The 25,460-nt window shown below is 45.5% G+C and overlaps 2 protein-coding genes across 5 annotated transcripts; both read right to left on the bottom strand.

Moving 5' to 3' along the window:
* Window positions 1-1,088: 1,088 nt before the first annotated feature.
* On the bottom strand, window positions 1,089-14,133 carry LOC116925555. 3 transcript variants are annotated; one of them, XM_045175100.1, is made up of 7 exons: window positions 13,068-14,133; window positions 9,048-9,194; window positions 8,304-8,456; window positions 7,950-8,111; window positions 6,211-6,452; window positions 4,006-4,597; window positions 1,089-2,244 (listed from the first exon to the last, which is right to left on the bottom strand). In XM_045175100.1, the coding sequence occupies exons 1-7, from the start codon at window positions 13,086-13,088 to the stop codon at window positions 1,603-1,605; spliced, it is 1,959 nt and encodes a 652-aa protein (XP_045031035.1). In that variant the 5' UTR covers window positions 13,089-14,133; the 3' UTR covers window positions 1,089-1,602. The 3 variants fall into 3 exon arrangements, with proteins under 3 accessions (XP_045031035.1, XP_045031034.1, XP_045031033.1); XM_045175099.1 differs by lacking the exon at window positions 13,068-14,133 and adding an exon at window positions 10,557-12,720 and having other exon boundaries at window positions 6,211-6,449; XM_045175098.1 differs by lacking the exon at window positions 13,068-14,133 and adding an exon at window positions 10,557-12,701.
* A 407-nt stretch (window positions 14,134-14,540) lies between these two features.
* LOC116925531 (proline-rich protein 36) lies at window positions 14,541-23,856 on the bottom strand. 2 transcript variants are annotated; one of them, XM_032932228.2, is made up of 4 exons: window positions 22,282-23,856; window positions 20,189-20,531; window positions 20,000-20,087; window positions 14,541-19,920 (listed from the first exon to the last, which is right to left on the bottom strand). In XM_032932228.2, the coding sequence occupies exons 1-4, from the start codon at window positions 23,854-23,856 to the stop codon at window positions 16,053-16,055; spliced, it is 5,874 nt and encodes a 1,957-aa protein (XP_032788119.2). In that variant the 3' UTR covers window positions 14,541-16,052. The 2 variants fall into 2 exon arrangements, with proteins under 2 accessions (XP_032788119.2, XP_045031032.1); XM_045175097.1 differs by lacking the exon at window positions 22,282-23,856 and adding an exon at window positions 20,657-22,080.
* Between the last annotated feature and the right edge of the window lie 1,604 nt (window positions 23,857-25,460).

Raw genomic sequence — 25,460 nt, 5'->3', positions numbered from 1 at the left:
GCTCTACAAGATGATACCAATGTCCGCGTTCTAGCTTGGAAGGTAAGAAAACGTCTAAAAGATTAATGTAGGACCCTTTGATGGCGCAAAAATGGCGCCATCTAGAAAAAACGTGGGTCGGATGAGATGAAATGATGAGGAATTCCGTTTCGCAAGAATCCCTATCGGGAAATTTTTTAAAAGGAAAAAACAAAAACAAAATAGAAGAGCCTAGAAAAAAAACAAAAGGTAAAATCGCTGGTTTAACGAGCAAACCAATAATAACTTAATCGAAATCAGTGTTCAATTTTGATTGTTTCGTGTGATTTTTGTCGAATTTTAAGAAATGTCGTTTTTTGCAGATTTTGACAAAAGTGGGAAGGCTATACCCTTCCCATTTTTTTCATTTTTGGCCAAATTTTAAATCTTGCTTGAAATACATGATTTCGATTCAGAATTGAATGAAAACCACGAAAATCAAGTTTGTTTTTTCATTGGTCTTATGGTTTTTGAACTAAACGTAAAAAACCAATAATACAGTTGGTGCACTAAAAGCTCTTTGTTTTCATTAATTTAAAAAATAGCTGGTTTAACGAGAAAATCAATAACTCAATCGAAATCAGCGTTCAATTTTGATTGTGCCGTGTGATTTTTGTCGATTGTCAAAATTTTAAATTTGACCAAAAATGGAAAAGTGGGAGGGGTTTGTCAGAATCTGAAAAACGACATCTCTTGAAATTCGAAAAAAACCTTAAATGAATAAACACCATCAATCTTTTACATTCTTTTGTTCTCACACCTGTACCTATTAACAAGTTGACATATCAACTGGTCCTAACCCGTCCCAACCATATCATGATGTAAATTCAGATTTACTCACAGCATTTGTGCAGAGAACCTGCAATTCAGTCACGAAGGTGTGGATGCAACTAGTTCATTCACACTGACTAAATGAGTTTGAAGAAACTGATTGATGGTTGCATCACAAATTAGGAAGACTGCTTCGTGGTCTGTGTGGGGAACCAACACTCCTATTTTCGAATATCCAATTTCAAGTCTGGTAATTCACTTCAATGCAGTTCTGAGAGTAAAATGTAAGCAGCTTCAAATGAAGTTTATCCTATTTATTGCTAACTGCTAAAACAAAAATGAAAAAAGCAACTCAAAATACAACACTTTAATAATTCAAACTAAAAGTATGGGAGATGGACCTAAATAAGGAAATAATAATAATAAATAAAGTCGATTGGAAGAACTTTGTTGCTGGAACTGAAATTTGGAATTAGTCGATGTCATACCAAAAGTGTGAAAACCAGTTTAAATTTAGATTATAATTCTGCCATAAAAAAAAAACAAAAAAAAAACTCAATGGGCTATTATATGTAACATGATAAGCAATTGCACACGCTGGAATCTCCCAAATACGAATATAGGCTCCCGCGTTATTCTTTAAAGAACCTTTCCTTATTAGCATACTTGTCACAATTGACACCTTTAAATAGAATCCACCGGGAATTTCCTTGGATTAGCTAAACACATCAGTCTCTAAAATTAGAAAAAAAAAAAAAACAAAAAAAAATGGTTGAGGCCTATAGTCAAAACTGATTGATCGAAATCGCGGTTCTAGGATGTCATCATAGAATGTGGGGAATTTTGATTAAAATCCGAGGTCGGTAGAACAAACGATGGGCCACTGCTGACGTTCTTCCGCGATTTGGTCTTCAGTGTGCTCGTGGCAGCAGGGAGGGCAACGTCGTCCGGATCGGTTGTAGGGGAGGTTGCATACGTCGTGGTCGGCCCGAATGAAATCGATTTGTTTCCGTTCTTATTGACACCTTCACTCCGGAAGGAGGATTTCATTCTAGCTGGCGCTAGTTCGCATGCCGGCAATCCCATAGGCGCAGATTTGGTTAACAGGGCAGCGAAATCGAATGTGGGCGGGATGTTGAGTTGAGGAACGGGCGCCAACGGCGGCAGTTTGCCGGCAGCCGGCCGTTGGGAAGAGAAATGATGTCCACTCGTATCCGCTATCAGTCCAGCCTGCTGCTGCTGCTGCTGGAAGCTCATCATCATCAAACCGGGCGGATGAGGAGTCATCGGACTGAGTGGATCTGCCAACGAATCCGACGACTGCTGCTGCTGCTGCTGTTGACGTAACTGAGTCAACAACGATTGGCAGTCGTTCTCCAGACGCCGGAAGTCACGCTCGGCATCCGAGGCCGATTTCAGCGCTTCGTTGGCCCTTTGCTGCAATTGCTGTGCCTCCTAATGAAATAACGTCTTAAATAAAGCTTAAAGCTATATTCGTCCTTCAATATAATCCTCTTGATTACAATTGGCCTATTTGTAATTGTGTTACAGCCCAGGATGATGTTATTTGTCAGACTAGACGAAGGTGTATCGATTGGTTAGCGTGCGTGTTAGTCAAAGATAAAAACAAGAAATTTGTTAGTTTCATTTTGTTATTATTATTTTTTTTTTTTTTTTTTTAAAGAGGACCACATAATTTTTCTTGTTATGAACATTTTCCTCTTCATTTTGTTTGTTTTTTTGCCACTTTCAAACTACAACATGCAACGATATGGAAACAACCCAGAAAAACACAAGCACCATGACGTCATCACAATAAAATCACTCCTCTTTTTCGCCCCCCTCCCCCCAGCGTTCTTTTTTTTTTTTAGTGCTGCGTGCCTTATACAGACAAGTTGTACATATTATTCGATCATGATTGCCACGAACAGCGAATAACTGCCGGTGCTACACGCCATATACGTACAATTTGATAAGGAGAGAGAACGCCGAAAACGTGCCTACTTTCACGAAAACCTGTCGGGACTTCCTACTTACACGGTACACATTCTCAAATGCGGTGTGTGTGTGTGTGTACAGCAAACGGGTAGAACACGAATTCATCGTGAACTGCTTTGATCGAAGAACATGTCAATGATTTCCAACAATCGCCACGGGCCAAATTTGAAACACTCGGGGGCCAATTCAACGGAAAACAATTGTTCTAGACGTCGAAATCAGGGACTTAAAATAATCGGGAAGAGGAATTGGGATTCTATATGCCGTTATTGATTCGTTGTCGTTGGAGAATGGGCCCAGCTGACGTCTTTGCCGAAGGCTTAGCCGGTTATAAAGTGCTCCGCAAATCTCAAAAGTTCAAGTGTAGTGGAATAACGCCTTGAAATCCTCGTGAATCATTGAAAAGAGTCTTTGAATTTTGAAGGGGAACTCGTGAAAAGATGTTGGCCTTATCTTTTGTTTTAACTCTGAAAATGAATGACTTCAATTTTAAGAATCGTAAGCTGAAAATGTCGATACCATATCTTTCGCTTTTCACGTATCCCTCCCTCGAAAAACAAATGCGTTTAAATTAGATTGAAATAGACCTGATGAGAGGTGATATGTCATCGGAATAATTAGCAGGAAAGATTCGCTCTGTCGTGTTTCTTTTTGCTTCAAAAAAAAAATTGGCTTGTAAACTCAAGGAAAACGATTAGTTTTGCTTACCATTCCCACACCGGTCCTCTATCCTCTCTGTGGAAACCCCACCACAAGAAATGAAACTAATCACCGCCATTAAAAAAAAAAAAGAGAAAAGCAAAAAAAAAAAAAAACATGCAAACACAACTGACACACTATCCGCTTTTCCTGAAAAAAAAAAGGGCGTGGTAGCTTCGTTGAGACACAGCTGACTCTTGTCTGGCATTAGGGTTAATCAGACACTAGGGTTAGACATACGCTCACACACACACACTAGATCAACAGTCGTTAGTGGCAAACGGGGTGTGCCTATGTGGAGAAAGACGAGAGAAAGACACGTATACACACTGGGGGGGAAAGAAGGGGGGGGGGGGAAGGGCGAGAAAAAAACAACAAATGAAATACTAAAAAAGAAGAAAACATGATTCGATTTGGCAAGAATGTCCAAAAGAGACGAAGGGGGAAGAGGAATGTTAATTAGAAAGCGGATGATGAATTAAAAAAGAAAATATTCAATTATTGTCTGCCTGAATTGACCTTAACGGCTCCGTTGATCTGACGTTCCATATTCGCCACGTGCGATTGCATTTTGACCACTTTATCCGACACGCTTCCGGTGGCGCTCTGCACCGTCGTCAAATTCTCTTGCAGCCATCCCATGTCGCGTCTCGAAGCTCCGAAATCCGCTTCCAGGCCGGACAACGTAGTTCGGATAGCGGCCGTTTGCTGGAGCAAAAGTTGGTATTGTTGCGGAAGATCGGGCGGATCGTCCGTGCTCGTACTACCGCAGCTGTAAGGCTGAACGGATCGCCGTTTGCCGGACGTGACGGGCCGGGGAGTCGAGCTGCTAGATCCGATGCTCATCCAGTGATTGTGAGCGGCCAATTGACCAAACGACGGGTGGCAAATGAGAGACGGAGTGCTGGTCGAATGATGGATGGCCGGAATTTCGCATAACGTCTCCACCGTTTCATCGTCTTCTTGCTGCCCGGTCGGCTGGGCAAACGACATGTTCAAACTGTCGTCGCTGGAACTGTAAGCGTAGGCTGCGGCTCTCTTATTCTGCTGGCCCGTGTCAAAAGAACGATTGTGTTGCTGGCTAACTCGTCCTCTGGCCGGCTGGCTGCTTCTGCAATTATTTGATTGAATAAAAAAAATGTAGAAAATTGAAAAGATAGATATCGATTCATTATTAGACTGTATCGATTATTGGCATTTTCTCTTCAATTAGATGCACGTATAATAACGTGCACGTCTTAATCTCAATAGCATCCGGTGTGCAAACTGTCAATTTAATTACGCAGCATTAGTCGGCCGTATAGCCATTTCCCGTCGTAAACGATGAATTTCTACAATTTTTGAAATGTTCGGTTGACTTGGTTGCCATGGCGATAGCCGAAAATAATGAGACTGAGATGAAGAGAAAGTAAAAAAAAAAAAAAACGAAAAAAGCTGGAGGGTAAATGCTGATGCCAACGGGAGTACGTGTATCTTTCGCTTGCGATGCGTGAGGCTTCATTGATTGCAATCGTTCGATGGCAAAAGGACCTGCCTTCTCCTCTTCTGCGTTCTGTCGAGACCTGCCACCAATCGCCTTCTTGGCTGTCTCCTATCTTTCCTCCACTCCACTCCGTTCAGGTATTGATTGGCATTTCGGCAGTGACGTTTAATATGAGAGAAATCCCGCCATCCGGGCTCTGTCTTATTTGTTCTCGCAATCTCGGAGCATCACACGAGATACCGAACGATGCCATTCTTGCCGTCAGCAAATCTACGCGCATTGATTTTCCTTTCGCTGTTTCATCGTCATTTGATAAATTGACAGAGATTGGCATCTGAAGAGCAGCTCGCCTTCATTAAGGGCCGGCAGTTAATTGAAGCGCGTGCATTGCGCAGTACCCAAACTCGAGCAAAATTGAATGAAGGACAACGTGGAACATCTTCGACGACACGAAAAGTGCCAGACAAGGCGTGGCCAACAAAACAGGGACAAGGTTGAAAGTTACCAATAGGCAGAACGTCATGCTGTCTAGGATGTTATACGTATAGACATCTAATTGCACATTCCGGACACAACAGTATATGTTGGCACAAATGCATTCAAAACAAAAGTTAGATAATAATTAAAACAGAAAACAAAGTTGCAGCAAAGTACGTGCTTCAAATTACACTGGATTAGTGGACTATATAAGAAAAAGGAATACTTTTTTGTTTTTCTTTTCTTTTCTTTAACAAGTAAAAACAAAAAAAATGATCACAATGTCAAGCCAGACCTAATATATATACGCTAGCCAATTCATAAAAACGTGGCACCGGGGAAGGTGGGTTAAAAAAAAAAGAATGAGTTAAAAAACAAGGCGATGGAAATGATTGATTTAAAGAAAAGTGCAATTCCAGGATCGATTGGTAGGTTTAGGAGCGACGGCCGTCTGGTTCTGAACGCAGCTCAATGTCGAGTCTTTCGATGCAATGGCATCGTCGCATTGTTCCGCACCGCCGGCCATTAATTGCGGCGATACTTCCGTCGAAACGGACGCTCTAGCGCTGCCGAGGAACCAAGACTGATCGAATCGCGAATGATCGGGTACCGTTTGTTTGCTGCCATCGTCATCGTCAACCGTTGGAGGATGGCAGACGGCCGGATCAACAACAAGAGCCGATTCATCAACGTTGTCCAATTCCATCATGCGATTGATCAAACGATTGCCGGCTATGATTGTGGCGTGCTTGATATGACTCAACCTGATGTTGCTGGCCGGATCGCTGCTGGCCGCTTGAAGTTCTAGACGCGGTAGGCTCTCGCTGCGTTGCTGCTGCTGGACAGCGTCCGTCGGATAGAGCCGCGATTTAGCCTGGCTCGGCAATCGGCGTCCAGTAGGCCCTTTAGCTCTTTGTTTCGTCATGCAATCCAAATGCTCTCCGGATTTCACTAAGGAAATGGAGGCCTCCAAGGGCATCGGCTCCGCTTCCTTCGCCTTTGTCTGCTGAAGAAACGAGTTCAACGGGTTGTGATTTATAGTTATGCAACAAAGTTAACGCAATCGTCTCTAATGCCATTACATTTAAAGATAGTTTATTGAAATTTACAGAAACGTCTAGGCAATCAAAGGAAAAACAAACTTTGAATGAAACATTTCGCAGTTTTGAGCCTGAACGGTCGATGATGATAACGTCAACGCGATGAATTTGTTCAAGGATTGTGGAAACCCCCTTTTTCTTTTCTTTACAGTTCTTTGATATATTTAACGATGAAATAAAAGAATTTCTTTTATTTTAAAGAGAAAAAAAAAAGGCTCCGATTTTTTCCTTTTTTCTTCTGTTTTTCTGTTGGCCGCTGATTGGAAAATTGAGCGAGACGATGGCGGATCGCACCATCAATTTCTTCAGTACTGGACATTGCGCCTTCTTTTGATTTTATTGTTATTGTTGTACAGTATATGTACCTTATCTTTTTCTTGACAGTTTTTTTTTTTTTGTTTTTTGTTCCCCCCATTTTCTTTGACTTCCCGAGGTTTATTATTTCTTTTTTTCCACCCAATACTTTCACATCTGTCTTTTACGTAGCCCGGCACACGATTGAAATCGATCGACGCCTTCAATAGTTTTCCCTCTTCTTCTTCCCAACGAACGAGCCCGCGAGCTTCCATATAATAATAGCTCTATGTATTTATATACAAGATCGTCGTGTGTTGGCAGTGCGGGGATAAGTCACGATGGGCTAAAATATATAGGCGGGCTGAGGGAAGGTCGTATTAGAAAAATGAAATATCGATTGATTCGGAATATATATAACCCTTCACCTAGATGGAAACATATTGGGGAAAAAAAGAGAGAGAGGACGTTTGGGTTTATATACGCAAGGAAAATAGAGAACGGCTTTGAACCGAAGTCTATTTGTTTTGCCTTTTCAAATGTTTTATCGACGTCCCCGAGTTTTGCCAAAATGTTCAGTTTTCTTACTTAATTCCATAAATCATGGGAAGGGGGTGGTCGATAGTTAGCGGATTATCGATCAACGATGTTGATTCGTGGAACGTTCTCTTTCAGTTCTCTCAATGCGTCAGACACGTAGAAAAACAAATGAATCAGCTATTGACTTAATGACCGACGGCCTGTCTTACGATTCCGCTCAATCTGATAATCAATTAAATATCGATTTAAAAAACAAGGGAGAAACAGGATCCGCGACACGGCATTTAAAAACAAAAGAAAAACAATTAATTATTTTTTTCCTGACACTAATCTCCATCAGCCGGACGATAGGCGGAAAAAATGATGATGACGTCATAAACGTAAAAGCCATTATAAGGTCTCTGCACGTAACTACCAAAGCCTATCGCACGAATGCACAGATTGCACGACTTTTTCGAGACGAAAATCAGAGAAAATTACGTCTGTGGACCGGTCATCTGGCCATACTTTTTTTTCTAAAAAGAATTTAAAAGCTAAAAAAATTGAAAAAAAGATAGAGGACAACTCACCTCGGTGGTGCACGTCATCGATACATCAGCCGATGGTTGGCTTTTGAAGTTTTTCGCAGGCTGACTGTTTTGGCCGTCCCGCAGGGCCGTCATGGCCGACCGGATCTGACTGATCCACTCGTTCATTTCTTTGGCAGACTCGGCCGACAGGTACAGACGCCCCTACACGGTGAGTTAACGCGCGCACACACACACAAAAAGAAAACGTGAGTTTGTGGCAAGCGTATTGTTGGATATGACCATCTATGGCCTGGACATAGTGGAACTCCACCTTTTGTAATTTTTTTTTTTCAACATAATTTATATTTAAAAAAAAAAAAAAAAGAGGGAGAGAGAGAGAGAAATATTCTTTACCGTGTCGAAAAAGGATTTTTCTATTTCTGAAGAACTAATGACTAACACATTCGAAGCGTTTTTGATGCCTTTGGCTTCTTCGCAGATGTCGTAGCCGTCCAGGTCGACATAGTGACTTGTCTTGTCACGGTAATGGCGATGACCCTGATTCTCCTTAAATGGAGAGAAAGAGAAAAGAGAGTAACACAAGCCAGTTGTGGTTATAGTCAGAATCAAACATTTTTGTTTTTTGTTTTTTTTTTATTCTTTTATATGCGCCCCTTTTTTCTTGGAGAATTAAAGTAGACTAGTACATTGATCTGGAAAACAACCAGTTTCAAAAATATGTAGAATGAAAATTGTATAATGGCTCTTCAATTCGAATCGGGGGGTTAACAACCCGTTTGTCGTCATTTCAACTTTCTCCAATTTTTTTCCTTTTTTTTTTCGGGTGTAAACGCCGTTTGTATTCCCGCGTGTTTTTTTTTTATTTTGAGACCCACCGCAACGAGTAAAGTGATGATTTCTATACAACTTCCCTTTTCTACGCACACGCAGCTGACGATGTGTCCCTCTACACATACACACACAAATACCCCAAAAGGTTACAGCAGCCCCCCGGAAGTCAAACATTGTACTCGAGGGTGCGTTCTAGCCCGTCCCGATTGCATCATCACCGTTATTTTTTGATTAAAAAACCCCTTTCATTACGAGAGAAATAAGAGGGTGTTGCAACAATGAAGAGTCCTCGTTTCACATATTTACCTCGTTGAGCTGATAATAATAAAGACGGCGGCCGTCCAGGACGCAATAGCGACGCTTCCACGAACCTGGAACCAGCAGCCCTTTGCCGCTCAGCTGCATCACAGCGCCTTCATGTTGAATGACCGGTCCGGGAGCCACGGGCGGAGGCTAAACAAGATAGAAAAACTTAAATAACACACACACACACACACACACGCAAAATAGTTCAGATGTATGTTAATGAAAATGTTTATAAGGGGGGTTATTGCGTTCCAGTTTAAAAATAAGAACTTAATCAGCTACATAGCCAACAGCCGTCATGTACCAGTCTTAGTATATAGAGGATGAAAGGCATCGGCGAGTAAATGATGTCATTTTCGAAACTAGATTATACAACACTCGCCCCTCTCTCTCTTTCTCTCTTGGAAAATAGAAAACTACGGCTGATTGTCGAATGATGTCCCCCTCTTCCATCTGCGTGAAGCTTCGACTCGCCTCGCTAAACTAAAAGGAAATGAGAAGATGGCCGACATTCCGTCGTTTCTCTGATGATGAGAAACGCCACAGAACAAACTCACGAAATATGTTTAAGAGATAGCAGAAGCAGGAAACGGGAGGGGGGGTTGGGTTGCATTTCGAACGTGGTAAAAAAAAAAGAGGAAGCGCGAGCGCGCGCGTTTTCAAATCATTCCGGAACGCGACCAAGAGATATTCACATCGACAACCTAAATGAGAAACCGACGAACACGGTGGACCCTGTGCCCCATCACGTAAAAAATCTATTTCAGAAGCGGGTGGCAGGGGAGATTGGAATATAAGGAAAAAAACAGGCAAAAGAGAAAAGAAAAGAAAAAAAAAAAACGAAAATAGCGACAGACGGTGATGTAGAACGAGAACAGAGTTTTAAAAAAAATGGGCAAAACTGAAAAGGTCGGGAAATTGTTGACATTCTTTCGAGGACTGTTACCGGAGCACGTTACGTGTGCACATGTCCCCGAAGGAATGCATTTTAAAATTCCCTTTCAAAAATTTAAATCTAAAAAATATTAGAAATTTTAATTGGATTAAATTCAATTGAGGTTCCATTATAAGTTTCAATCTATTTAATTTTCCTGCATAACTAAATGATTTTAGACAGTTCAATTAAATCCTGACAGCTTGAAAAAAAAAGGGTGGGGGAGCCGGGAGAATTGATTTTTTAATTCATTTCTTTAACAATCATAAATCTATCAACATAAACTAGGAGTTTAAAAAAAAAAATTAATTGGGCCGTCCCGGCCGGCTGATACAACCGGCCCGGTCAACTCGGGCAAACTGGGCCTTGTCACAACATTTGCAAATAACGGGCCGTTGTTTCGTATATTGCGGCGGTCGTGCTTTTTGCAAACAACGGCGCCATCTAATAAAACAACACCTCCGGCTTATCTTGTATTACTTTTCTTTTCTTTCGCTCTATATACGTATTTATATATATGCAACACACGCTATACTGTGACGCAAATAGCGTTACATCTTTTTTTTTTCTTTTACTTTTTCTCGGGAGAAATTGGGCAGAAGCAGAACGGAACGAGATTTCCACTGACGTCCGATGGCGTGATGAGTTCGCGCTTGAACAGCCACTTCTTCCATGATGATCAATGCAAATGCAGTTGCCAATTGCAATCAAAAAAATAAAACACGCGATTCGCACACGCGATGAGGCACAAAGTAGAGCACCGGTCCAAGAAAAACTGAACACAAACAAAACACACACACACACAAAAAATAAGGGGGGGGAGAGACAAACTTGCGCAAGTCTTGACGATCAGCTCGCGACTGATGGGTGCCGCGTGTACGTAAACGCGTGTCCTTTTTTTTTTTCTTCCCGTTTTCTCGCTCTCCCTTTCTTTTCTTTTTTTTTTTGCCCTATCTGCGGCAAAAGCTCACGCCAAGGGAGCTGGTTTCGGTTGCCCTTTTCTTTTACAAGTCCCTGATGGCGGCCGTTTGTGGCTGGAAACAAACAAATCAGCTCGGGAAATGCGAGACAAGCAGAGAGCGAGTGAAGGCAGGTGACGGAGGAGGCAACTTTTAACGACACAACGACGGAAGGATCCAGGAAGCAGATGTCGTTTGTATAGCCTTTTTTTTGTGTGTGTGTGTGTGTGTGTGTGTGGAGGGGCTGGCTCTTCTCTTCTCCCCCCTTTATCCCGCCCGCTACTGTAACATCCCTTCTCTTCTTTGCTTCATTTCTTTCCGGCCTTGTTTCTCCAGTAGACCTGCTTCCAGTATTTCCAGCCAACCGGGAAAAAAAAAGAATGTTGTTGTTGGTTTTTTGTGTGTGTGTGTGTATCCCTTTTTTTGGGGGGGTTTTTAAGGCAGGGGTGGGCTGAAAATAAAATAGTTTTTTTTTTTTTTTAAATGTGTGTGTGTGTTTTTTTTTCTTCTTCTTCACACCCGTCTTTCGACAACACAGGCAGTTACCACAGTACTGGTTATTGGCCTCGTTGTTTTCCCTTCTTTTGACTTGCCATAGGTGTAAAAAAAAAGTAACAATCCACCCATATAAATAAATACGGCTGTCCCGTTTGACGGATGTCTTCCATCTATTCGTCTTTAAGGACCTCAACTTAAAAAACAAAACAAAAACATGACCAATAAAAGAGGGGAGGGGGGGGGGAACAATCAAAGCACAGAGTAATAACGCAAGCCGATGGGAAATGATCGAGTCTAAGGAGACAATCAATGGATGAAGGGCTTCTATAGCTCCGCCCCCCCCTCCCCAATGCTATTCATATTGTGTATGTACTTAGAGCAGCTTTGTAATAATAACAGAGGAGAATCCAAAGCCGACGGGGAGGTCGTTGAACCGATGATTCTCAAAAGAAATAAAAATAATAATAAATAATAATGTTCCGAGGATGGTGTGTGCGTCGAAGGAGAAAGCGACAAACTCCCAACCATAGAAAAGGAGCCAATCAATAAACAGCAACGACTGGATCTCAGGTTCGATTCCGTTGTTATGCAAATCTTTTTTTCTTTTCTTTGAAGGACGAATCGAAAAATAATTTACTTTGCGTGCGCTGTCTAACACTCTCCTTCACTTATTCTCATTTTATCGATCTAATTGGCTAGAGAGTCTGCGTCAGAACAAGTAATGAAAGATCAATCGATCGAAACGCCAATCCCAGTTGAAAAAAAAAAATAAATGTGTTGGTAGCCTTTGGGAAAAAAAAAGAAAAGAAATTGGGTAAAACGTGAAGAGGGGGAGGCCGAGGCGATTTCAGCTTTGCTCGATCAAGTTACTTGATAAGGAAACCATCAAAGCGAGGCGGGGTGCGGTCGCATAGCTGCAATGCCTCGAGCGTGGGGAAACTCTTTCTGCTTCGTCAATCTTGAAGGAGGCTTCTTCCCTTGCTCGACCGATTGCATCTAAAAGCATCTGGTCTCCTTGCCTTATATTGACGTGATCAATCTAACGATAGGCCAGGTCACTAGGCACGAGAGATGATTGCGTTCGTCAATACACGAGCACAACCTGATATTTTCTATACGTCTAACACGAAAATGACTGGCCTCGCGATAAAGAAGTACGCAATCAAAGCGTATACACTATAACGTGTGTCAAAACTAATGCCGTCGATACGTTTGATCGATACGATTGTTTTGAAAACAAAAACAAAAACATCTATATGTATACAGTTTGATATCGATAGGTTTGAAGGTGCCGGCGGGGTTGCACGCCCATTCCAAATTTGGCAATTTGTGGGGGGAAAGCAAAACAAGGTGGATGAAAAAAATTAAAAAAAAAAGGAGGTAACAATCACGATCGAGCCATCTATGGCCAAACAGCACATTTTAATGACGACGTCATCAAGTACTTGCAAGGAATTGTGAAACAGCTTCTCAGATAAAAAAATGGCTGCTTGGGTTTGGAAAGAAACACACAAAAAAGAAAAAAACAATTCCTTTTCAAATGCACGTTTCCTCTCTTCAGTTTATAATGTCGAATATTTCCTTTTCAATAAAAGCACGTTTTACTAGAGTTCGGGAGCAATCACTTACCAGAGTGTTGACGGCTGGCATTTTCCCCTCTCACTGACACACACACACACTTGGCTCGACAGATAGACACAGACACACACAAGGGCAAAACCAAGTGTCACAACGTTAACTTTTTTTTTTTTAATGATATGCACAGCTAATGATAAGAGAGAGGAAAAAAAAATATGGAATTTAGGGTTTTCCGGTTACCGGATGCAACACTTGGTAATAATTTAAAAAAAAAAATAAAATTGACAACAACAAACAACAAAAAAAAGACCTTAAAAATTGATATTTTGTGTATCGAGGAGGCGTGACCGCACATCAACACCAAAAACAAAAGAAAAACAAGGGGGGGGGTTGTTGTGTGTGTCAATGATCGTCGAAAAAGAAATGATGAATGATGCACGCCACAACTGTCAGAAACGACAAGATGAAAATGGTGACCAGGGCAATCATCCACGGATCCATTGAAACGTTTTTTGTTTTACAAAAAAAAATAATAAATGGAACCCAACGTTCTTTTTTCTGCAATCAACAATCAAGTAGACTTGCAGACGAATTTCGCCCACCCCTCCCAGAACCCCCCCAAAAAAAAAAAAAATTCACGCGCCAAAGAATTTAAATAGACATGACTGCGTGCGTGTTTTTTGGTTTTCTTTCTTCAGATTGGAGCAGACGAAATTTGAACAAAATCAAAATGGCCGAAGGTGTGCAAGAACCAGTCGAGTCGGTGGTTGCCTCCAGACTGGCCTTTTCAAACTGTTCGCCTCTCATCTCCCCCTCCCACCTTTTTATTTGTATTTTTTTTTTCCCTTATTTCTTTTGTCGTTCGCGTGCGCACGACTCTATCCCGGACTCACGCTGCAATAGCCAACGCACAGCCAATGATTACACACCGAGGCGGGCGGGGGTACTTGTATAGCCATGGGATTGTTTTTTTTTTTTCTTAGCCGTTCTAAATTTTTTGTGTGTGGCTATAACAAGGACACGTGCAACAGCATCTGAAACGGGATTGGGTGCCGATCTGTGTCACAAATTACGCAACGGCACCCAGTTCATTCGATCATATTGGACACCCTCTTTTGCCTTGATGTCCGTTGTATTCAATAAAAGCGAAATTAATTCATTTGGTCAAAGAAAAAAAGGTGGGGGGGTATTACGGTTGATCGCTTCGTTTCGGTACTCGATTTTTCATTGCTGTCGTCACGCTCGTGAAAAACGGGGAAAAACTATCGACTTCCTACGTGTCACGCTGAGTTAAAATTGAATTTTCCCAGCCTGATTTCTCGTGTTTCACATTCATGCCGCCCGTTGCGCTTGTATAATAAACAAACCACGTGAGCCGTCCACTAGGTGGCTGATGATTCATCGTCGCCATTTCTTATTTGTTTAAAAAACTCCTTTCACTTTCAACTACACCGACGACGCTCTATACAAAATCATATCATGTCAATTTGTTTTTGTTTTTTTTTTAAATCCTAGTACATTCAATTTAATTGGAATGATTCCAAAAATTCTTGATTGTATTTTGTGTGGTTGATGGTGTGAATTTTTTTTTTTCAATCATATTTAACAAGCGTACGAGGGGGGCGGGAAGTTTAAAAAAAAAATAAAAATACACACACCGAAAAAAAAAAAGGGTGGGTTAATTTGCGGTGATGAGGAGGAGTCAGGACGCGATATCAACAGGGAGGATAAAATGACGACGCCGGTGAAATAAAAAAAAAATATTTTTTAAAAATAAATGAAACTAAAACACATTGGGGACATGAAAATTGTTTTTTGTTTTTTTCTTTTACGTTATTCCCGGATTTTGACACACACACACAAAAAAAATAAAATTACGAAAGGGGAGAAGAAGCGAGGCGCGGCATTAAGAATCACACACAGAGCACACATTGTAATGTCATATTTAAAGAAATCCAACATTTGTCGTGGCAAAATGTTGCGCGTTATCGACAAGAAAAATTTAAAAAAACGCACTAGAAAAAAAAAAAAGGGGGGAATTTCCTGTGTTTTACATAAGACATACAATTGATGAATTGACAAAAAAGAAACATGGCAACACGCGTGCGCGCGCACAATCAAATACTCCCGACTGGAAAATCATGAATTTTTTTTTTTCTTTTTTTCGCAAACTTATTATTACGTTTTGTACACGAGAAACGCATGAGGATAAACAGGCCCGTTTTTCTTTTTTAAATCGGAGACACATTTCAAATTCTACGTTATGCAGCTGTTCGTCGACATTTTGTTTGCATCAATTATTATTTGTTTCATTTTTTCTTTTAAATTAGAAAGACGATAAAGAAATAAGAGGCCGCCACCGAATGAGTTTTGTCATCAAGAATTGGGGTGAGGAGCATAACGCGAATTAATTTCCTTATTTAAAAAAAAAAATCCAATTCGCAAGTTGATTTTTTTTTTTTTTAAGAAAAAGAACGAGAAATCGATTTTTCAATCATTTTTGATAAGAGCGCGCCCAACGCAGGGAGAGGTATATCACAAAGGTGAGAAAACGCAAACAACAACAAAAACTATTTTTGTTATTATTATTTTTTTTTTTTCCATTTCTTATCTTTTACTTAAATGAAATTGCGCAAAAAGAAGAAGATCCCTAAATACAAATACACACACACACACACACACGCGCGAATGGCTCCCTGGATATCCTATCTTTACACAACAACAACGACACACTCGGAAAAATATATAATAAGCGAAATGGATGCTGTACAGGCGCTTGCGCGGAGAGGACGAGGTGTGTACGCGCGCGCGCGCACGCGCACGTGTGTGTGTGTGTATAGGCAGCGTGATAAAGAAGACGTAGACCGAAAGCGAAGGGGGGGGGGAAATAAAAAAAGAGAGAGAGAGAGAGAAAGAGATCACTTGCGTGCGTGCGGGCGATAGTAGCTAACACGGAGGATGACGATAATCGATATATAATAATAATAATAATAATATTAGTAATAATAATGATGATATTATTTTTGTGTTTGAAATCTAGGGTCGAAGCAAAGGTTTAGGGCCGCCATAGGGCGAGCCGGAAGGCGGATACTGATGATGATTTGAAGCGGCTAGCGAAGGCGGGAGGAATCCGGCAGAAGATGGCGGCAAGGGCGGAGGTCCAGGTGGGCCCCCCGGATTGAGTAAAGATCGCGACGGATTGTTGGGACCCATCGACGGAGAGCGACGGTCCATGTTCATCGACATCTTACCCATGGGGCCGGGACCGGTGGGCGTGGTCGACGAATTGGGAGGAGCTAGGCCGAGACCGGCCGAACCCATCGGCATTTGGCCCTTGTCGCCGTGTCCGACAGCTGGAGAGGCAGGCGGTGACTTCATGGCCCGTTCGGCCAGCTCGTGAATTTTGTGCTGCTGCGATTGCGACTGCTGCGAACCGGGGCCGGAGGGAGGACCTGAACTGGCCGGTGGTCCGCCGCCTTGCTGGACAGACGACGGGGGAGGTGGACCGGCCAACGAGGCGTAGTACTGATTGGCTTGATGCTGAAGCATTTCCAGCGCGTGCGCTCGACTCAAATCCTCGCCCGAAGGTCCGGCAAATCCCGCCGGACCCGACGGGTAGCCCCGCATTCCGGCCGGCGACAGCTGGTGCGGATGGTGCGGCATGCCGAAGGGAGACGGACCGTTCCTCGGGTCAGGACCGAACGGATTGTGAGGCGAACTGCCCAGCATCGTGGCCATCGTGTTCCGATAGGCCGGATGCGACGGATCGAACGGCAATCCGTACGGGTACAAGTTGGGGTACATGCCGTAAGGCGACAGGCCGGCACCTGGCGGAGGTCCAGGCGGAGGCGGAGGTCCTTGAGTTTCCATCGTCGGTTTGACTCCTTCCGAAATCTTTTCGTTGGGTCTTTGCTGCTCCTTGTCCCTTTGCTCCTGTTTCCGGTCGACGGACGGCGGCCGCAATTTAGGGCTCGACGCCGAGCTGGGCATCGACGACGATGATTTCGATGAAGCTGAAGATTTGCGCGATTGATGATGTTGTTGTTGTTGTTGTTGCTGTTGTTGTTGTTGTTGCTGCTGATGTTGATGCTGCTGGTGCTGTTGGTGCTGCTGTTGGTGCTGCTGCTGTTGTTGATGTTGCTGCTGAAGATGTTGGTGAATGGCCTGATTTTGAATGTGTTGCTGCATCTGCTGCTGGTTGTGTTGTTGCTGGTGGTGTTGCTGGAGCTGATGTTGTTGCAACTGATGCTGCAATTGCTGCTGAAACTGTTGCTGCTGTTGGATTTGTTGCTGCTGTTGAATGTGATGTTGAATCTGCTGCAATTGCTGCTGTTGCTGGTTGTGCTGATGTTGTTGCTGTTGCTGCTGCTGTTGTTGTTGCTGCTGCTGCTGCTGGTGCATCATCTGCTGTTGCGTTGGCGGTTGCTGGGGATCTAAAGGCGAACCTTTGGGGCCATTGACCATCCAACCTGGTCCGGGTGGTCCTCCAGAACCGGGCGAGTTCATTGGAGGCTGGAACATGCTCATACCGGGCGGGCCAGGGCCTGGCCCAAGCATCGGATCGTCGCCACCGTAAACGTTATAGAAACGACGCAGTTCCTCTTGATGCTGCCGTTGTTGTTGTTGTTGGTACAGCATTGCCGGATCGAAAGCACCGGGACCCGGTGGTCCAGCACCAGGCATACCCGGTGGACCTAGCGGACCGGGACCAGCCGGGCCGATGGGGCCGGGTAGTTGCAAAGACGAAGGAGGAAGAATCTTATCCATAGGCGCCGTCGGTGCAAGTTTCTTCATTTCTTCTTTCATGGGATCCTTCGCTGGAACGCCGACCATGGATGGAAGAACGGACGGATCACTCTTAACCGGCGGCACTGGAACGCCAGACATGCCCATGGGGGGCTTCTTGTCGTCTTTGCGGCCTGGACTCGAGTCGATCCTCCGCGGCGAATGGGCGGGCGGAATTCCCAGCCCTCCTTGGTCCGGCGTTTTGCTGGTCGATCTGATGGCGATGGCGGCGGAGGCGGTGGCAGCACTGGGATCGATCATGACCGGATCCATTGGATAGGCCGGATAAGGCGGGATGAATCCGTACGGCGGTTGATAAATAGCACCTGGACCGGGATGGCTAGCGCTGCTGCTGCTGCTGCTGCTGCCGCCGGCCGGCAACGAAGGCGGCGGCGCTGCAGGTAACGGCGCCTGAGGCTGAATGGCTTTAATGGCCGCATCCTCTCTGCGCTCTTCGGGCTTGACGAGCACTTTGCCGGCTGCTGGTGGTGGTGGTGGTGGTTGTTGTTGGTCGGCCGCCGCGGGCGGCAGGAACGCCGGCTGGCCATAATACGGGTACATGCTGAACGAGCCCAAAGTGGGATGGACAGCAGGCCCCGTCCCTGGGCCGGCCACAGGTGGAAGACAAGCGGCCGCGTCGGCCGCCAATTTCTCCGCCACCTTTTTGCTCTCCAACAACTCGGCGTCGAGGAGCGAAGGTGACTGATCGTTGGCGTCCGAAATGTCCGAATAGGCTGGACTCTGGACATCTTCCCGGCTGGAATCGGTGGCTGTGGGGCCGTTGGTCCCCGCAATGGCGGAAGAAGCGCCCACGGAGCCGACAGCGGCAGGATCTGCACCGCCAAGCGCGGCAGAGATCGGACTGGACGGATTAGCCACGGCCGGCATCATCGTGTGATACAACGACCCATTGGCCGTCACTGTCATGGCTGCGGGCGATTTCTTGGCCGAATGGTCCCTCCTGTCGGCCCGATCACGGTCCTTATCTTTGCTCTTCTTCTTGTGCTTGGACCTTTCCTTCCGCTCGACCGATTCCGTATCGGAGCCCGCCATTTTGGGCGTGCCGGTCGCGACGGCCATGGCCGGACTGCGCGGATTGGGCGTCAGCGTGGTCCACGTCGTCGACGACGACGACGTGGCCGTCGTGGTGGATGTCACCGCGTTGACGGGTTGAGTGACGATGGGAGTGAAGAGATGATCAACGGCCGGCTTGTTGGATCCATTGGCCACGGTCAGAGGGGCGTCGGGCTGTATCACAGACGGGGACGACGATGCCGGAAGGACGGGACTAGGTGCCGGAAGCCTGGGACTGCTCGGCTTTGGAGGTTTCTGCGGCGAAGTGACGGCATCTGCCGATGCGGCCGCTACGCCGACGGCAATGCTGAGAGGCGAGGCAGCCTCTGGCGGCGGAGGCATCGGCACTTTACCGGTGAAAGGAGCCACTTCCATGGCCTCTTCGGCCGGTTGCGGCAGCGTCGCGGCAGGCACTTCTTTGCCATTCTTGGTTGGGGTGAGAGGTACGTCCTGATTGGAATCCTCATCGAAAGCCGCTTCGGCCGCAACGGAAGGGCCGCCGTTGGTGGCGCCGACGCTACTGACGCCTCCGTGAGCGTGCGACTGGTGATACTTGAGGCCGTTGATGTGACGGTACTTCTTGGAGCAATTCGGTTCCGGACATTCGATCAGCATCGGCGAAGGGGCCGTCGACACGGCGGCTGGAGGTTCCATCGACGGGCTGGAAGATCCAGCTCCTCTCGAGCTGGAACGACTTCGTTTGTTGGCGCTGCCGTTGGACGCGTCGTCCGCATTTTTGACGCCGTTGCCACTTGCGCTGCCGCTGCTGCCTTTACGTTTGCCGCCCGATGTCAACACTTCCTTGGCTGGACTGGGCGGTGCCGCTATTCCGGCGGCGGTGTTGCCTCCGCCAACACCGCGACGTCCTTTGGCGCCGTTACGCAATTTGCTGTGCATCGGACTGAGGGAAGCATCGGCCAATCCAGCGATTCCGATCCCACCAGCGCCGCTCGTCGGCACTGGCGTGCTCGTAGCTCCGCGCCCTCTTTTCGCCCGGCCTTTGGGTGCGCGAGACTCGGCGTCACTTGTCGGTGAATCGCAGAATCTATTCAGAAAAACAAAACAGAAATGCAAATGAGTTGTGTCGAATGGCTCGAGGCCAAATCGTGACTACTATTGTATACCTTGGCGGTGCCCAGTCATTTTTCGTACAATCCATCAGTGTGCCAACATATGTTTTACCTCGCCACGTGACATTCACGACCAAAACACCTGTTTCCAATGATTAAATGAAAAAATAAATAAATAAAAAGGATATATTAAATGATCCGGTAGACAGCGCGCCATTGCCAAGCCACCAAACAAATGCTAACCTCCTTCTGTTTCATGCCAGACGATGCCTTCTAAGGTAACAGCAGTGCCAGGTTCACAAGGTCCCAGGCACTCGGGTTCGGTCATCGTCGAGGCACTGGCCGTGCCTACACAAGCATCCGCTCTGGAGACGACCAGCGACGATGAGCAGGATGTTGAATGGGATGAGCATGGAGAGCCATCCGCACTGGGACTAGAAGAAGTGACGGACATCATCGGGTTGTGGCCATTGACCAGCAATCCGGCACTGGGAGGTGTCACAGCCAATAGAGTCACGCTGCGGTTTGTGGCCGTCACGGTGCTGCCGGCCGACAGAGCCGCTGGCGGAAGACTCGGATCCGTAACCTATCAATCCAAAAATAATCAGAGTTAAAAAAGCGTGATGGGAAAGAACACACTGTCGTGATTTTCATTTGTTTTTAATGAGAGGAGAGAACAAAAAAAAAATGGGGGGACATGGTAGAATGAACCTCGTGTTCGGGAGAAGACCCGACGGTAGTAGCCATTTTGCCCGTCGAGGCCGAACGGGACCTGAGCCGACGGGTCGATCCCGAATTCGTAAGACCGGCACGACGTAACTCTTCAGCTTTCATGAGCCATTGTCGAAGAACTCGTTCGTCTATTTGCAAATTCACGGCGGCCGCTCGCAAACCCGAACGTTCGGCTTCTTCCACGGCGCGTAATTTCAGCGATAAAGAATACGATGTTCGACTTTTGACCCTTCGACGACCTTTGATTTTCACTCGAGGAGTGGCGTGTTGAGGTCGTGACTGACTAGGCAAATTGCTTCCCTGCCCAGCATCGTCGACCATCACCGACAACATTTGTTGTGCCATCACGTCGATTTCTGCGATTCATTGAAACGTTTTTTTGTTTTTTTTTGGGTTTTCATAAAATGATGATGACGTCACACTAGTTTCAAACAACGTTGGTGGCCTTAACTCAATGAAAGTGTTTCGCGTCAAACAAGCCCATTTTGATTACATCGGATGTTGCAGAACACAATGGCGCCCAAAATGAAAGCCCCACGTTGTAACCGGTTTCATTGCAACCAAATTCACTAATCTTTGTTGTTGTCCACTTTTAACGGTTGGTGAATGTCGTCGATCATTGTTTTGAAATGTTTAACGCACAACTTGTAGTCGGAGCAAAACCCGCCGAAACGATAAACACTTTTTACGCTTTCTCACTATTAGGACTACCTCACTCGATTTTTTCCCAAGTTCAGACTTGCTGCTGACAAGTTCGTCTGCTTTTGCTCTGCCATCTTTGACCTAACCTCCAACATTTCTCAACCCCTGGCTGTGATTGGCCCCACGAGACGCCCCCTCTTCCAAACTGTCCCAAGAGCTCGAGGGGGTTGTTAAAGCGGTTCCGGCAACCTTTTCAACAACACAAAGAAAGAAAAACCCAGGTCGAAAATGGTCGAGCTGCACCATTTTTTTAGCCTAAAGCGAATATCTTTTCAATTTCGACCGGATACTAGACGACAAAAAAAAAATGTTTGTCGGCGTTTCGAACTCGAGATCCTTAGAAAAAGAGCAAAGAAAGACAAAAAAAAAATGAAATAAAATAAAAATAAGGAATTTTCAAATGTCGAGTAGAGTACACACAGTTTGCCCATTTTCCCCAAAAGACTTGCCAACGGCAGAAACGAGAGGCTGCTAACAACTTGGCTTACTGCTCCTGTTTTGGAAGAAAAGTTTCTCTCGAGTGTACACGTCTTAACTAATTGCATTGCTCGTATTCGTTGCAGTAGCATCGAATACACACCCAAACAGCACGTTATACGTGAAAGAGAAAGAAAGACAAACTTTGCATATCTTAGTGAATCAGAAAAGGAAATCAGTTGCTTGGCGTATAACTTGAAAATAGACATTATTGCTTCCATCTCGCTTTGTTGCTAATAAAAAGCGTTGCCACTTTTTTTTTTATTACCTTTTCTCTTTTTTTTTTTTTTTTTCTTCTTCAAACAACCGGTCATAATAATAATAATAGTGAGGGTCGTATAAATATAATAATAGTGCGGCACCCAAAAAAAAATAAAAAGGAAGAAAAAAAAAAAAAATGTGTCGGTTAAAGAAAAAAAACTTACTTTATCCGACGCTAGATGGCTAGAGGCGCGCCATTTTTTGGCGGGTGGACTTGGCGGTTCTGTACATGTGGACGTCATTAGACCGGCCGACGTCTTGTTTGCTCCACTGACAATGAGAGCATCTGGACGTCCTGGGCCGGCCAGGTTATTGAGTAAAACGGCAGCAGCAGAAGCCCCAACTGGCGTGACTGTGACAGGCGATCCTATACTGTTGCCGTACGTTGGACTGGATCCATTAGTGGGCGGCCCTGCAGTGCCATTGGTCATTCCTAATGGCGGAAGAACGACAGTGGAAAGTGGCGGCGTTCGACTGCTGGGCAACACGCCACCAGGTCCCACAACAACAACGGGCGTGACTGTTAAACTGCTCGTGGCGGACGAAGGGACGACCATGGCGGCTCGTAAAGAGGCCGGCGATCCACCTCCGGAAACCGTCACCGGCGTCACCGTGACTCCCGATGATGTCGTCATCATTCCGGCCACGGTGGCCGTGGCTGTAACAGTGACGGCCGCCGTGGTGGTCGACGTGCTGCCAACCGACGCACTGCCAGGTGGCATTTTAACAGCTGGAGGGGCAGCCACTTTCTCCCTGGACTTGTCTCTCTTGTGATTGGCTGCCGAGGGTCCACGTTTGTTGTTATTGTTATTATTATTGTTGTTGTTGTTGCTGCTGGTGTGGTTGTTGTTGTTGTTGGGGCCGGCCAGCTGAGGACGGACGGCCGTGACGGCAGACGTGGCTGTCGGCCCTGCAGCTGTGACGGTGGTGGTTGGCGAAGCGATCGCAGCAGACGACACTGTCGGCCCAGTTGCAGGTTGTTGCACTGCGCCGCTGGTCGAACTATTAGCATCGGAACTTTTCACAATTTCGTGTTTCGTTTCAGAGGATCGTGTGCCCGGACCTGGTTTCGTCCGTTTAATCTTCATTTTTAAACCTGGTTCAACCGTAGCCGAGTGAACAGCTGCTGCCATCTTCCCCGTGGCGCCGTTGCTAGTGCCACCCTGGACGACAGCACTCGTTTTGAGTGTGGCCGTCGAGCCGGCCGTCGCGACGGCCTGATTGTTTGTTGTCGTAGCACTGGCCGATGAGCTGCTAGACGTCGTAGCTGACGCTCCACTGTTCGGACTTGTTCCGCTTGGCATTCCGGCGCCGCAACCTTGTTGTTGATTGCCTTTCAGAGATGAACTACTCACAGCGGCGGCGGCGGCGGTGGTGGTGCCCGTATTATTCTTTTCAATGTCGGCGTCTAAATCAATGATCAAATTGCCAATGCCCACATCCCATTCAGAATCTTCGTATTCGAAATTGGTGGGATCACCCGAACGACCCGATCCCCCCGTTGGAGCCTGGCCAACCGCGTTGACAGTCGTCACCACCAGACCTGGGCACACCTGGCTAGATGATGCAACGCTGTTGCTATTGCTGTTTGTGTTATTATTATTATTATTATTATTATTGTTGTTGTTGTGATGATTATTGGTGATAGATGCGGCGGCGCTGGGCGCAAGTGCACAACCCAAAGAATCGGGCCGCGCCTCCTCCAGTCCTGCAGCAGCCAGCGGGCCCGACTCTTTCATTGGTCCGGCAACGCGCAAGCGGCGGCAACGCTGGCGCTGCTGCGGGTTGGGATGGTGGCGGCTGCGGGCGCGCGAGCCTCACGGGCGGCCGGCGCACCAACCATCGGGAGCACCGACGGATAAAACTTTGTTCCTATACACGACACTGTTGTTGTTGTTGTTGTTGTTAACTTTATCGAACGCCACTCAACTGAACGATTCCCCCACCCACCCCCGCAAGAGTTGAGGCTGTAATTGTTTTCTTATTTGTTGATGACTGCACTCTAGCGGACGATTGTGTCAACTTTGTTGTCCGACCTAAGTAAATAGAACACAATCCATACTATTAATAAATAGTTCATCCAATCAATAATCACATTGCAATAATGAAAAAAAAATGAATAAATAACAAGAAAAAAAAAATAGTTTCACGTTTTGTTACTACAACGTTCGCATGAAGCGCAAAGACAACAAGGAAACTTGTCTTATTTGACAATCGATGGCGAGTTTCCAACGACAGACAAAATGTCCCCCCCCCCCGCATCCTTCAAAAATATTTCTCTTTTTCTGTTCCAGTCACGTCGACCAGACTAACGACTTGTCCCCCTTTTCTTTTCTTTTTTTTAAAGAAAAAAAGGGAGGAAAACTCGTCTGAGCCTGGACATGTATCTGATCGAAAAAGTCAACAAAGCTGGCAACCTTGCCTGCGCACATTAGGCACTACATTATGCGGTTTATTGCTAATGCTAATTATTCATCGCGTTGTCTTTTGTCGATTTGCACACGTGGTTATTCAAATGATTTCATGGGTCACACCTTTTACCAACGTGTACTCGATTCTTTCATTTAAGAGAGACTGTTCTTTATATAGGGAAGCTCAATCACGCTCTAAATCACCGATCGTGATTGGTATCACGGGGAAACGATCAACAACGGAAGATGGGGAGGGGAAAAAAAGAAGAAGAGGTGGGGAGGAAGATGAAATCAATACGCTCGAGGGTCGTGTGTCTGATAACAGCCCCCCGAAACCCAAAGGGGCCTTGGAGGATACAAACACACCATCTGGCGGCAGTGTTAAAAAGGGGGCGTGCACGAGTCGCGCACACACACATTTCATGTTGAACATCCGCTCTTGAAAATCTTCCCCTCTACACTTCCTCCTTTTTTTTTTCCTTTACTCTCTGACGTTTAATTATGAACGATGGGTCTTAACGCAGAGCACACGCGTGCGGGCTCAATCCAGTGGCTAATCTCATTATAGACTTTGCTGAGTTGCCAATGTACAAAAGAGACAGTTCTCCCTGCGTGTGTGTGTCAATGGCGACCACTTCTAGTTAGTAACTTAATTCTTTTTTTCTTTTTTTTGTTAGATTATTTACAAGAAATAATGTGCGTACACGTCATTATCGCTACTAACAAACATCTTTGTTTTTTTGTTTTTTTTTAAACAGATGATAAAGCCCAGGGACGTGTACTCTGCCCAGTATTTTTGTGGGGGGGAGATGAAAAGCACAGGCAACTTTGAATCAATAATAGGCTGCAGGGCAAGTCGGAAGTTGTACGAGGATAAAGTGAAGGGGCCTCGTGTGTGTGTAACTCTATATAACAAAAGAGAGGGGGGGGGA

The sequence above is a fragment of the Daphnia magna genome, linkage group LG6 (assembly GCF_020631705.1).
Source record: "Daphnia magna isolate NIES linkage group LG6, ASM2063170v1.1, whole genome shotgun sequence".
Taxonomy (NCBI): Eukaryota; Metazoa; Arthropoda; class Branchiopoda; order Diplostraca; family Daphniidae; genus Daphnia; species Daphnia magna.
The sequence above is the reverse complement of the archived record's forward strand: the minus strand, read 5'-3'. Positions and strand labels throughout refer to the sequence as shown.

Excerpts from the sequence above, each read along its gene's own strand:
- LOC116925531 (XM_032932228.2), bottom strand. The coding sequence starts at position 23,856 with ATGAAAGAGTCGGGCCCGCTGGCTGCTGCAGGACTGGAGGAGGCGCGG. Across the intron at positions 20,532-22,281 it reads GCCATCTAGCGTCGGATAAA|GTTACGGATCCGAGTCTTCC; the intron begins GTAAGTTTTTTT and ends TTGGATTGATAG. Across the intron at positions 20,088-20,188 it reads CTGGCATGAAACAGAAGGAG|GTGTTTTGGTCGTGAATGTC; the intron begins GTTAGCATTTGT and ends CATTGGAAACAG.
- LOC116925555 (XM_045175098.1), bottom strand. The coding sequence starts at position 10,655 with ATGGAAGAAGTGGCTGTTCAAGCGCGAACTCATCACGCCATCGGACGT. Across the intron at positions 6,453-7,949 it reads CGATGACGTGCACCACCGAG|CAGACAAAGGCGAAGGAAGC; the intron begins GTGAGTTGTCCT and ends TCGTTTCTTCAG. Across the intron at positions 2,245-4,005 it reads AGATCAACGGAGCCGTTAAG|GAGGCACAGCAATTGCAGCA; the intron begins GTCAATTCAGGC and ends TTATTTCATTAG.